General features: G+C 33.4%; 1 protein-coding gene across 1 annotated transcript in view; it reads left to right on the plus strand.

Annotated features, from left to right (window-relative positions):
• The first annotated feature begins 1200 nt into the window (after positions 1 to 1200).
• Positions 1201 to 14236, plus strand: part of COL3A1 (collagen type III alpha 1 chain) — a 39690-nt gene continuing 26654 nt past the window's right edge. Inside the window, exons 1-5 of the mRNA XM_086361679.1 lie at positions 1201 to 1395; positions 11824 to 12026; positions 12268 to 12318; positions 12738 to 12851; positions 14143 to 14223. Of these exons, the coding sequence (XP_086217805.1) occupies positions 1317 to 1395; positions 11824 to 12026; positions 12268 to 12318; positions 12738 to 12851; positions 14143 to 14223 (528 nt within the window). The 5' untranslated portion in view covers positions 1201 to 1316. The remainder of the gene's footprint in view (positions 1396 to 11823; positions 12027 to 12267; positions 12319 to 12737; positions 12852 to 14142; positions 14224 to 14236) is intronic.

The following is a 14236-nucleotide window of genomic DNA, read 5'->3' on the forward strand; positions in this document are numbered from 1 at the left end:
TGGGGAGAATTTTATGTGCACATAAAGGCATGGAGATGGCATGGTTAAGTTGACATGGCAAAAATAAAATAAATGCAGGTGATCGTGATTAGAATTGAGTAGCTCTACCAGAATATAGATATAAATGAAGGAAATATGGGCTGATGATTAGGGTATAAACAAATATCTTGATTGCTAGAAATAACTTGGTACTGTGGATAAGCATATTTTTCTTGCAAAGATTTATCAAAGACCTATAAATGCTATTTGCCCTTCTTTCAAATACAACCCAGAAATTACTCCCCACACCCAGAAATAAATACATTGAAAAGCTATGTTAATGTGGTCTGGAAGTTAGACACATGGAAATCTAAATTTGGAAATATTTATACTAGTATTTATACCAATCCAGATAAAATGAGAACTTCTGGTACTATTTTGATATTTCACAGATAAGCTCTTTCTCTTTCTGTTTCTTACACAGTCAAGACATGAAGGGCTAAATTTTCCTCTAGAAAAATCCATTTCAGCTTTTACACGCAGCATAAAATTTGAAATATCACAAGGAATCCCTCTTTGGCTGGCTAAAGAAATTTGTGAGAAATAGAAACAGCTCTAGATAAGCATCTAACTCTTCAGGTGCCATTCAAACATACCTTAGATACATAGTCTTTTGACATTTATTTAAAACTGAATTTCTGGGACTCAGAGTGGGTAGATGAATGAAAGGGAAAAACAGAGGTTTTTTCTTCCAGTTAACCTTTTGCAGCTCCCTATTTAAATTGAGTTAAGGGGGATTCTGGCAAAATCCCAATATAAAAATCTTCTAGGAAGATCAGGGTTGCAAATTAGTCATGCTCAAAAAATGGGCATCAGGCAATTTCTTAAAATTATGCAGCTGTTAATGAAGGGTTATTTTAAAATAACCACATGTAATTCTTTTATTAAAACTCAAGGCAGAGCATTTTGATATATATTTTAAGTTATGCAAATATACACATGACTAAAATATGTAACAAACATATACATACTCAGATGCACACAAACTCCAGATGTGCCATTTTTCATTGTGGGTTGTGTCTTCCATAAGGGAAAAAGGCATATTAATCATTTCTTTTACTGCTAAGGGGATGGGTGCTGCTCTCATATTTCAGAAAGGGGCTGGAAAGTGAGGGAAGCCAAACTTTTTCCTATTTAAGGCCAAAGCACAGGAATCTCAGTGGCTGAGTTTTATGACGGGCCCGGTGCTGAAGGGCAGGGAACAACTGATGGTGCTACTCTGACCTGCTTTTCTTTTCTCCTTTTTGCACAAAGAGTCTCATGTCTGACATTTAGACATGATGAGCTTTGTGCAAAAGGGGACCTGGTTACTTTTCGCTCTGCTTCATCCCACTGTTATTTTGGCACAACAGGAAGGTGAGTAGGTATTGCTTTCAAGAAACTTCATGGGGTTTTTGTTTTTACTTCTCCTTACAAATAGGTAGAAAGGGGAAATCTGTCTCAAAATGCTAATTTTGTCTGTCAGCTCCCAGCTGTGAAATGTAGAACTGACCAGGATGGTGCCTTTTATATTTGCTTAAAGAGAATATTGTCATTTCTGTATTTAAAAGTTCTCCAGTTGTTGAAGATAAAGATGTTCTTGTACTAACTTGTTTTCATGTTAACGGTACTGGAAACTCTTTAAATGGCTTTAAAAAGTTTCCCTCCTGGATTGTTAACATCTTGGAATGCTTCCCTAAGCAATCTGGAAGTTATTGGTCTCTTGTAATACTTTTATGCTCTCCTTTGTATGCTGGGTTCTTTGTCAGGATAGAGTATTAAGCATTGTTTACCCAGTAAGATAAGATAATTAAAAAATAGCATGCTTTAAGTATAGTCTACAGGGAAATATTATATATTATTAGAATCACCAAATATATTTCTGTAAGATAGCAACAGTATCTTCAGTGTTCTTTAAACAGGTTCAAACTGCAAAGTTTCATCATTTCTATTTTTTGGGGGGGGGGGTTTCAAGCACTTACATAGTCGATTAACATGTATTTGCTAATACTTTATTGTTAAGGGTCTAGTGTTTTTGCATGTTCTTCATTTTAACTGCTTTTATGTTAATAAGGAGAAGATTTATGAAAATATTTTCAATAGAATGTTTGACTTTTCTGCAAACAAGGTAAAGACGCTAGTGCTGTTTGACTTCAAAAAGTTGATTTGCTCTATATTCTAATAAGTGCAAGCAGTGATTTTCATGTTCTAATTTCCTCGAAGCCATGTTTAGTTCATTATTTCATTCTGTGAAAACATGTCTTTTAATTTTTATGTTTCTCAGAGTCATGAAAATATCTGACATAGTAGAATTAAAATTTTCGTACAAATAAGTCTTTAAGTGCTAAATTTGAAGATGCTAGAAGTCTCTACATTTCTACACATAATAAAAAACTTTACATTTAAGCCTATTGCTTTGGTGAACTGTGTCTGAAAACAGCTTTTCAATTTTAATATCATGCCTTTAATGTCCTCACAGGTTGTATATGTAAGTTGGGGGACACACCCAATGATCTCGCTTCAGTTACATTCAGCCATGGTCACAAAAGAAAAGAAACATCCATATTCTTTGTTTCCTTTATTTCTTGTCCTCCTTTTTCCTCTTCTCCCTTCCTTTCTCCACCCCTTTTGGCCTCTTTCCACCTCCCCCTTGTCTTTCCTTCACTTGTCACCCCACCCCCTTCCTAGGCAAGCCCATGTCTCCTCTTCCCTCTCCTCTTTCTCTGTCACTCTCTCCCTCATCCCCAAGTGTCCTCCATGTGCCTCCATCTTTTTTCTCTCTTCCTTTCTCCTGTCTTCTCTGCCTTTCCTTCCCTTGCATTCTCAACTCTCTTTCCTCCCTCCTCTCTTTCCCTCCCCATTCTATCCTCCCAGAAGATGTCACAACTCCCAGTCCTAGGCTAAAATACCAAATGACTTCTACCACATCCCCCCACCTCAATCAAATCTTTTACCTTTTTAAAAATTCTTAACTTCTCCTAATTTCCAGGGGGAAAAAAAATCACAAAGTTCTCATTTACTGGAAAGACTACAAAACTTTTGCATTTAGTTCAAAACAGTGACAAAATATTTATGTTTGCTTGGTGGTTACAATCTTTTATAATCATTATGGCTATTTTTCTTCTTATTCCCACTTTAGAGGGGAAAAAGTGTTTAATACCTACAGTATCTTTATATCACATAAGTTCTTTTCATTTTCCCTTTAGTTTCAAAATATAATAAATAGTCATGAAATTTTGCTTTTAGGCTTAAAAGAACTTGAAAAAGATTTTGTTCAGCTTACTGTTTTCGTTTGTCATGAAAAAAAATTTGTTTTAAAATAGGATATCTTATTTTTCTTACAGGTTTTAAAAAAAATCTTTCTGATAGATTAGCTATAGGAAGGTTATAGGAGGTGGTTGAATGTTCAAGACATTGAGAATACTCATATATAGTTCTGGAGTATGGGTTTCTTATAAATGTCCTGAGAAACAGAACAGCCCTAGTAAACACTAACTTCTAGTTGACTCACACAAATTTTCTGGAACGTAAAACAGGTCCTTACAAAATTTTTGTCTTTTTACAAATCTGTGAAAGCTCTATTTAATTCACATGTTTTCTTGAACCAGTGGAGAAATGTGATCTGTTTTATATTTCCTGTAGTTTATAAACATGCCAAGTTTTAAGTATTGATACAAAGACTCGCCACCTAGTGGCTGACAGTTACCATTTGCATACTAATGCCAACATAAATTTTACACAGCTGTATTCCATAACCTTATAATGATATTTTAAAATAGTACTTGTGAATTTTAAATATTAAATACTACTTTGCTAAGAAAATAGGTGTGTTACTGATAAAATATTGTCAAGCACACATACTCACACACAAACACATGGTAACAATATTCAAAGACAGGAAATGGACTTGACTGTTATGGCCATTTTCAAAATTCAGTATATAACTTTACACATATAACATATAACTATTTTTGTGAATATTTGTAAAGTTTCTCATTTTTTTAAAATATTTGACATAAGTATTTTAGTTATAGCTTATTAGTTGGTAAATAAAAGGATTAAAAATTATTACTTCTATTGATTCATTAGGGCAGGGAGATAAACTTTTATTTTAATTCAAAGTGTTTTAATGTTTCAGCTTATATTTTGTTACTCTGATAATTCCACTGTGATAATGAATTGTGAGCATTTAATTGTTTTAGAATTAAAGTCCACTGTAAATGGACTCAGAGAATCAGTTCTTTACCACAGGTAAAGAAGAGTCTATTTTGTTATGCTTATTTCCATTATGCTTTAAGAGGGGATTTGTAACTGATGAAGCTTGTTCAAGTTTTCTGGTTTATGTTGCCCTTAAAATGAAACATGCCAAACTATTGAAAAAATGTAGCATAAAATCACTAGAAACAATTGTACTTTTAAAAGGAAAGAATACATAATTGGTCAGGTAAATCAGTGTCAGTCATATAACATAGATTCAGTGGTTTAGCTAAGATTACACACTAGGAAATAACTAGGGGTTAAGACTAGAACAAAAGTTCTGTTAAATCTTAGGTAATTAGAGGATACAAAACAAACATGTAATCCAGGGTATCTGAATTTTCTTGTTTTTTAACTGTCGTTCATAGGAGATAGTAAAAAATTGTATATTGTCCTAGAAAATACATGAGTTAATGCACTTCTAAGGTTAAAAAAAAGATAATTTTTTTCTGTTTAACACTTTGAATTATTAAGTCTACTTTTAAAATAGGAGCCTCCTTTATAATTTAACCAGAAATTATCTTCAGTTCTGTAAAAATATAAATTTCAAGTAAATAAAGTACTGATACAAAATTTTGTGTTTTTCATTCATGATACCTTGCATTTTCTTCCCATCTCTGGAGTATTCATCATCAGATGACCTAAATGCCTATAAGTAAACAGATTCTGACTAAATTCTGAAATTAAACATCTCTATTATAAGAGAAAAGAGCAAAGCCAGGGAAACAATTCTGGTAAAGAAAGAAAGACTTGTGCTTATGTGCTTTTTACTAATTCAGATTCTTGGGTTGATGTCTTATCTACAGGCTCATTATAAAAAATCAAGAACTGTTGGATGTGAGTTTTCCAGGAGTAGAGTTGAAATTAAAAACCCTCACGAAAGTCCCTGTTCCACACCTACAGAGTTGCATGCAAGACTTTTGAGTAGTCACTCAGGGAGAAGAGCGCCATCTACTGAAACCCCATGGTTTCCACTGTGGCTGACTGGCGCAGAGTTCAAAGATTATGCAGCTCAGTTCTTTCATTTTGTAACATCAAATGATATCACCACCTTGAAGTGATTAAAGTGGATTGCTTAAGAGTTAAAGTTTTAAAGATGAAAGATGTTATTGCCTTTGCTGGACATGAAGAACATTTGTAAAGTTTCCAGGTCTACAATAACTTTCTGGAAACGTCTCAGAGGGCTGTTTCTTATAAAACAGCTTTCCTTAGAAAAAAGTGCAGTGCTCTTGTTTTCCACATTGAAAGGAAAAAAAAATGGAGAGGGGTAGTGTGGTATAACAAATATCTAGAGTTTTCAAACGGGAAACTTGGCCTGTTTCATGTCATGATGACAACGGAAAAAAACGAGATAGCAAGTCTTACACAAATCATTTGTTAACTGCAGCTTGGGAAGTTACATTAACCACTAGAATTTCTGTCTGCGCCTAATGAAAACACAGCAGAAATGGATTCCTTTCAGATTAACTAATACAACCCTTGTATTTTCCATGACTGAGGTCAAGAACTGCCATTAAAATGTAATCTTAGTGAACAAAATGAAAAGTTCAAAGAAGAGAGCAAAACTTAGTGTTCCCCAAAGATGTAAAAACTGAAGATAAAGGATCCAGAACCTATTAAAAGTTATATTTGCTTTGGAAAGTCAGATTAAGAAAGTATTGCTTCAGCAAAATGGCATTTATTTTTTCAAAACTTTGTTTTCTATAATATTTGGTGTGGAGGAGAGCAAACAGGGACTGTTTCTCAAGTTAATTAAAATCAGAGAAACTCTCTGGAGCTGCCTGATATGTTCATCTATGTCCACATACAGAAGGGAATCTCTTAATGAAGTTAGAAGTTCATTAATATGACTCATTTAGTTACTATATGTGCTGCCACTCAATCTTAGACATCCTAAATATATATATATTTTCTGCATGAATACATAAGCCTTATCTGTTCATTGTTGTTGCTGCAGATAGGATCCTGGTTTTCTGTATCTAGTAAAACATATGCTGAGTTCCCAGTGCCAGTTAATCCTGTTGGTGGTCTGGATGTCATTAGGGTGGTCTTGGAGATTAAACTCTTTTTCATAAGTTCAGAAGAAAATAAACAACAGAATTCAATTCCAGATGTTGTCTTCTTGTTTTGAGGCCAGATTGAAAAGATTTTCTGCAGAAAAATGTTATTCCTTTAAAAAAATAGAAAAGAAAACCCTGCTTTTTTACATTCTGATTTCAAATTTGCTGAACTTAGAAATTATAATGGGACAGAGCCTATGCTGCCCTTGAAACTACAGAAAGGGAATAGAATGTAGTAGCTAAGAATATCAGATTTAGAGATAACCTTTCCTAGGTTCAAATCGTAGCTTCACCTCTTACCATATAACCTTGGGGAAATCACTTCCTGTCTGTGTATCTCCGCTTCCCTATCTGTAAAATGAGTATTATGATGGCACCCACCTCCGCAGGCTTGTGGGAAGATTAAGTAGGATAGATATGCAACACATATAGAACAGTGCCAGCAACACAGGAAAGACAGACACAAACTCCGCCTAGTATGAGTTTTACTAACACTGGAAAATAAAATTACTGTAAGGAAGGTGAAATTAAAATACTTCATAATTCAGTGATAAAGAAAGTAAAGAATAGCATTTTGGTTATCAGACATAAAATTTAAAGATGTTTGCCAACTATAATTATATAAGTAGAATATGTTTTCTTCAGTATTCTTATAATTTGTCACTAATCAGATTATATTATAATGCAATGGCTGATTGTTAGATATATGATACTTTTAATTCTAATTCTTTAATTATTTTTATTTTTCACAGGAGAAAATCTTAAAGGAAATTTCTAATTGGAGACATAAAAGTCATATATCTATAAGGAATAAAACAAGAAAACATCTAGAAATGATTCATAAAATTTCTTGGTCTTTGGTTTTTTTGTAGGGGATAAGAATAAGAAGACTCTACCTTGTCCATGCAAAAACCACTTTAAAATTGAAATTATCCATCTACCTAGGTCTACAGATATTTCTTTCAGTCCTTTTTGTTAACTCATCTAACATATTTTAACATATTCTGATTAATAATAGCAGCCAAAACATATTTAATAAAAATGTATGTTTTCCAAACATTAGTATAATTTAAAAGCCAAATATATTTCAATTGAAAACTATATGAATTCCTTTTGTTCACACTTACAAAATATTCAGCTTTCTACAGTAACAGGAAAATGTTATGATAATTTGCATATCACATCTGTTATTTTTAGATTTTCAGGTTAAAGAACACATTTTCTCTGAGAAAGATTCAGTAAAAAGGGAAGAGGAAAAAAAACTAAACCTGCCACTCACGCTAAATTAACAATTTGATTGGATGCTTCAAGGCATATAATTTTTACTCCAAAACTAGAATTAAGACAAAGATAACTTACAGTGTATTATAGTTTAGTCACAAGAGTAAAATTTTATCAAATCAGCATAAATTTACATGAAGAATGAAAACCAAAACAACAAAATGAAACTTTTAAGAACATCTGAAAATATAAGATTATGTTACTCAATTTTATTTTTCTCTAAAATTCCAAAGAGCTAGAAAATTAAAGAGGCAAAGAAGGGATTATGTCATACACTAGTTTCATTTTGTTAAATAACTTAGATGATGATTTAGTCTAATGCATTGTTGTGTGACCACAAAGAATTGATTTCAGGACTGCTTTTTGTACTCAGAAACAGGATGACATGAGAGATGGGGTTTAAAATTAGTTATACATTGGAACAGGGAGACTTAGTTTAAGCAGTAACAACAAAGGAGGGAATTGGAAAATCTACTATTTGTGCAGTAGTAAAAATGAGATTATTTGCCTTTTCTTTAACATATTTGCAAAAGTATGTAACATTTCTTTTCATCAAAGCTTTTCTGAATTTAGATATCTAGAAAAGAAGGGAATAACATGAGATGACTATTGTTTCTGAATTCCATTTTCTATTTTATTTCTAAACACTGCAAGTGGCTAACTAGAGCATTTTATTCCTTTTAAAAACAAAACATTTTTTTTTCCTTGACTCTGGCATGATTTTCTCACATACAACTAGGCTATGGTCCTAAAACTGAGGACTGTGAGACATTTGTGTAAGAGGTTTAGCTTCTAACAGAACATACTGCCAACCATATTTGGTCATACCCAAAACAAAAAGTTAAAGGGAACTGCATAAAATTCTCTGTTCTTTCAACAAGGGTGACTGAGATAGAACAGTAAAGAAAAGTCTGACATTCAGGTGCAAGTTTCTATAGGAACTGACTTCAGGAGAGCCAAATTTCTTTCAAATGGATGAGAGATAAATTATGGCAATAAATAGAAGTGTATTAATTCTTACTTTTCAACCATTCCAACTTTCTTCTTTTATTTAGAACAAATCATATTTTTTTAAAAGTACACCAAATTAACTCAATCTTTATATTGAGACCTTTATGTTATAAAAAGCATAACACACATGTATGGCTCCAAATAAAATTTGAAAACAAAAAACTAAATAATTTCCATTTATGTAACATTGGGCTTAACCCCAATTCTAACAAATTCATTTACAAATTTAAATATCAATATTATGCTTATTTGTTTACTGGTTTGCAGAGGGAATGGAAAATACTGTGTTCTAGGTTTGATGATACCTTCAATGAGACACAAACATAGGAGTATGAATACATAAGGGAAAATTTTTATGTTAATTTTAAGGCAGATTATAAACATAGGAAGAGAAGATATTAAAAATACGAGATGCTTGACCCTAGCTCTGTCATCTTCATTTGTCTTTAATACATCATCAGTATCCAGCACCTAATTTTTATAACACAGGCCCTATGTTAAATACAGAAAGATATTCTTGACCCAAAGGCAAAGCGCTAAAAAAATTGTTAGTATAAACTGATGGTGTCTTTTTTTCTTCCCTAGCTTTATTGAAGTGTAAATGACAAATAAAATTGTATATATTTAAGGTGTACTTCTCTGATAGCTCAGTTGATAAAGAATCCACTTGCAGTGAAAGATAACCCTGTTCAATTCCTGGGTTGGGAAGATCCTCTGGAGAAGGAGTAGGCTACCAGTTCCAGTATTCTTGGGCTTCCCTTGTGGCTCAGCCGGTAAAGAATCTGCCTGCAATGCAGGAGACCTGGGTTCAATCCCTGGGTTGGGAAGATGCCCTGAAGAAGGGAAAGGTTACCTACTCCAGTATTCTGACCTGGAGAATATCATGGATTGTATAGTCCATGGGGTCCCGAAGAGTCCGGCAACTTTCACTGAACAACTTTCACTTTCAAGGTTACAACATGATGAGTTGATATATATACACATTGTGAAATGATTACCACAATCAAGTCAACTAATACATCCAGCATCTCACATAGTTTCCTTTGTGTGTATGCGTGGTGAAAACACTTAAAATCTACTCTTTTACCAAATTTCAAACACACAACACAATATTGCTACCTGTAGCCAATGTTCTGTACACTAATGATATTTTCAAAGAAGCTGAGAAGCCTGAGAGCCATATTATTAATGAGAAAAATCTTGAACTAAAACCAATCTGTTGAAACACTCCATATAATGCTAATTTAAAGAAGGTTTTTAAATAATTCATATAAGAAAAGGGAGCCACTGTAAACATTGAAGAGTATATTTCATGCAATTTTATTAAACAATCTTTCATCTCATCAAAACTTTCAGACCTTTTCTGAAAACCAGTGAGCTTAGTTCTAAGTATAAGATGTCAGTTCTCCTTAGCAAAAAACTTTAATGTCTGGATCCTTACAGTTCATAAAATAATATGAAAAAAGATTGCACTTCTCTTAAGCATGTCTTTCAAAACACCATTTTGATAGGCCTACTTCATTCACATTAGGTAAGCATTCTGGCATTCAGCTTTTATGCTCACAAAGTATAAAGGAATGCTCCTTTAAAGCCGAGACAATATTTCTTTCCAATGTTCTCATCTGTTTCAAACATGGAGGAGAAACTAAAATAACTTTTTAAAATAAACAAATTCTTTCTTGCCTACTTAAAATTGCAATGAAAAAAATCATGCTTTCTTTTATTAGCTGTAAATCACATAGGGTAATTATAACATGTAAGAATGGACTTTTAAACCTCTTGAATCCATCAAAGGTGTAGCACAAGATCATTAAAGTTGTATGTATACACACAGATGGAAATGAGAAATGGAGGGATCCTGTACAGTCCATAGTTTCTAAAATTCTACTTTTTTTTCTAAATTTTTACTGAGTCAGTTAAACCTCTAAACCCAAATATTGGGTTGGTCAAAAAGTTCATTCAGGTTTTTCCATAACATTTCATGGGAAAAACACAAACAAATGTTTTGGCCAACCCTATATTTAACATTAATTCAGGTATGGAGAAGGTACAAAAATGGGAACTTGGAAAGGTTTGCTTCATGTCTGTATGTAGTATCTAGAAAGAAAAATCTAGGACTCTCCCAAAGGCTTTTAGGCCATAAGGCACCAAAAAGTGTATTCAAACTACTTGCCTTCTCCCAAGCAGGCCTCTTTCAGCAGGCATTTTAAAGATTATGGCTCTGAGAAAATAAAATTTCACTGTTTCACAAAAACACAAATACTGAACAAGTATGTGATTCGTTTGCAAAAATTTTTGCAGATATTTAGTAACTTCTGATTTATTTACTCAGTTACTGGCAAGTTATCATAGTAGCCCTCAAAAGCTAAAGTTGTATTCAACCACAATTCAGAGCCATTGCTTTAAAAATTGAGACCAGTTTTTAGTTTGGCAACCCTTAAGCCGATTCATTGTTAATAGCCACTGAAATTTCAGTACCCTACATATAATTAGGAAACAAGTCTAAAATTTTGGTCAAAGTGAATTTTTGACCATTTTAAGCCACAAATACACATGGTCATGATTCATATTTTTCCCTATTATTTTAACATATTCCTTGCCAATTTTTGTTTAAAAAAAATTTAGTGATTTGGAGACCACTTTACATCCATATGGGATATACAATATATTGTAGCATATCATATTAATGCCCAACAGAGCTAACAGTGATAGTCAATACATACAATGAGACTTCTTGAGGTTTTCCCAGGAATCTGGAAGAGTTTTACGTTGCCAAGAGTAGCTCAGTTTTCCCCTGAATTTCTCAACTAGGTTAATAAAATCCAGAAAGTCTTCAGAGTTAGTGACAGAACCATCTTTATAGTTTAATGCTTCCATCTATAGCTAAAGCAAAGAATAGCAATTAGAAAAACTTCTTTTCAATTGCGCAATTAATACATAAATGCTTAAGTGAGCATGGGATTTCCACTGGTGTTAAATTCTTACTACAAGCAAAATTAAAATATCTACTGGCCCTAAGGCAGTTTTATCTTGGTGTGCTAGTTTGATGTTAATAAACAGATTTGGTATTTTAATTATTACTACATAATTAAGACTACTTAGCAAATTATGTAGGGAGAACATAATATTCTTGGTAGTTTAATTTTTGGATTTTTTTTAATGTGAAATATCACACCATCTCTCTCCTATTTTCCAGCTGTTGACGGAGGATGCTCCCATCTCGGTCAGTCTTATGCAGATAGAGATGTATGGAAACCAGAACCGTGCCAAATATGCGTCTGTGACTCAGGATCCGTTCTCTGTGATGACATAATATGTGACGACCAAGAATTAGACTGCCCCAACCCTGAAATCCCGTTCGGAGAATGTTGTGCAGTTTGCCCACAGCCTCCAACAGCTGTGAGTTGAAAGAAAATCTGTATATATTCATGATTCTTATTTAAACACATGAGTAGTTCCTATGTCATAGGAGCCAGAAAGGAAATGAAGGTAATATCTGGCAGTCAAATGGGCATTACCAGTAAAAGGTGAACCTTCCTATTTAAAACCAGGGGTTAGATATGATTTAGGGTAAGAAATTGGGACATATTTGATGGAAAATTTTTTCTGTGTTTAATCTATATCTTTTCCCATTTATTAGCCCACTCGCCCTCCTAATGGTCAAGGACCTCAAGGCCCCAAGGGAGATCCAGTAAGTAAACAGTGAAAGGAAATTAGTTCATTGATGAGTTTGTTTTTTTTTCCTTCTAATAACCTTTCCATATTTGAACTTTCATCATTTATACATTTCCTTTAGTATCACATATTTAAATGATAACACATGAGAGCTCAAACTGAGAATCCATAATTGTGCATGTAAGCATTTGATCTCCCAAACTTTGTCTAATGTCTTCACTTCTCTTGTCAGTTTGAAAAATAAAATAGAGGTCAATATACAAAGGAATAAATTACACTGAAATGATTTACATCGTTTGTTTAAAAATGTGTAGATTCCCAAGAAAACATATCACATATATTGATTTCTTATAAGCACAGAAGCTACAATTTGATAATGATTCTAAATCACCAAGACTTTTCAGTGTTTTCTTTATTTTTATCTCTAATTTTTAGGGTCCTCCTGGTATTCCTGGGCGAAATGGCGATCCTGGTCCTCCAGGATCACCAGGCTCCCCAGGTTCTCCCGGCCCTCCTGGAATCTGTGAATCATGTCCTACTGGTGCCCAGGTAATACATTCTGGGACTAAAAGATCACCCATTTAAAACTATCTGCTTCATTTTCTCTTCTTTAGTCTATATTACATCTCACTTTTGTGGCATCCCTATATCTATTCTCTGATTTTATGTGTTTATCAAATTGTTATTTAGTGCTTATGTTTGTGCTAGGCACTGTCCTGTTTTATAAGTAAATTCACTTTCTCCATAATTCTAATGCCATTGCTACTATATCTTTACAAAATTTCCCAACTTCTCAGCAGGCATATAATATATGCACTATGTTTGAGAAATGAGCAATCAACTACCCAAAGAATTAACCCTGAGAATTTAGGAAGTGCTGCAGCTTGTTCCCCTTGTAATCCTCCTGGTAAACCCTCTGAAAGTCTGTACCAAAAGCAGTTAAGGAGTTATGAACACTCCTTAATGACTTCAGGTCAAAAGGATTATGCAAGACTATGCAAATACTCTTGCCCAGGCTTCAGAGCACATCCTGCTCCTCTAGAAAAGCATGGCAACCCACTATCTCTGTATGTAAACTCTACATGTAACTCTGCATGTAAACAAATAAATAAATAAGACAATGTTTCTGCTGCATGGAATTAGGAAGAATTAGAAAACACATACACAAATCACTGTAGGTTGGGGAAAAAAAAGATTAAAAAAAAAAAATCAACAGGAGACAAAGGATAGAGTCTAGCTTATTCTTATCATACTAACAAACAGAATCCGTTGCTAGGCCAAGAATTCAAAATAAAATAGTCTCCAAAACAATCCAATAAAAATATAAACCTTTCCATTATTCTTCCTCTTGTTTTCTATGGGGATGTCTATTTTTTTGGTGAATCTGTTAGGCATTAACCAAAAACTGGAGATATAAATTTTACTTGTATCAGTAATTTTGGACAAGTAATTTGACATCTTCATTTTTTCTGCTCAAAATGAGAGTCAGGTTATTTGATCTCAAGGCCTTAATCTATGATCCTATGTTTCCAAAGCTGTGGATATCACTTAGAAATGATATGCTTGGTTAAAGCATATAAAAACAAATTATTTAGAAACAAATTGCTTACAGTTAGTTGAAAAAAATTTGCATTGCATAGGCAAGTATTTCTGTAGGACATCTAATATCTAAAGTTACAGAGAGAATGAGCAAGATAATTAAATCATACATACACTCTCTGGCATGCAGAAAACTTTCTATCAATGAATAGATGTTGCATGCATTTCTACTAAATGCTTTTGTGAAGAACTATGATCTATATAGCAACATGATCTTATCTATCTGGTCTCTTTGCTACAGAACTATTCTCCCCAGTACGAAGCATATGATGTCAAGTCTGGAATAGCAGGAGGAGGAATCGCAGGCTATCCTGGGCCAGCTGTATGTACAATTG

The sequence above is a fragment of the Bos grunniens genome, chromosome 2, assembly GCF_055505025.1.
Source record: "Bos grunniens cultivar Pamir isolate PY7600 chromosome 2, Bosgru_T2T1.0, whole genome shotgun sequence".
Lineage (NCBI taxonomy): Eukaryota > Metazoa > Chordata > Mammalia > Artiodactyla > Bovidae > Bos > Bos grunniens.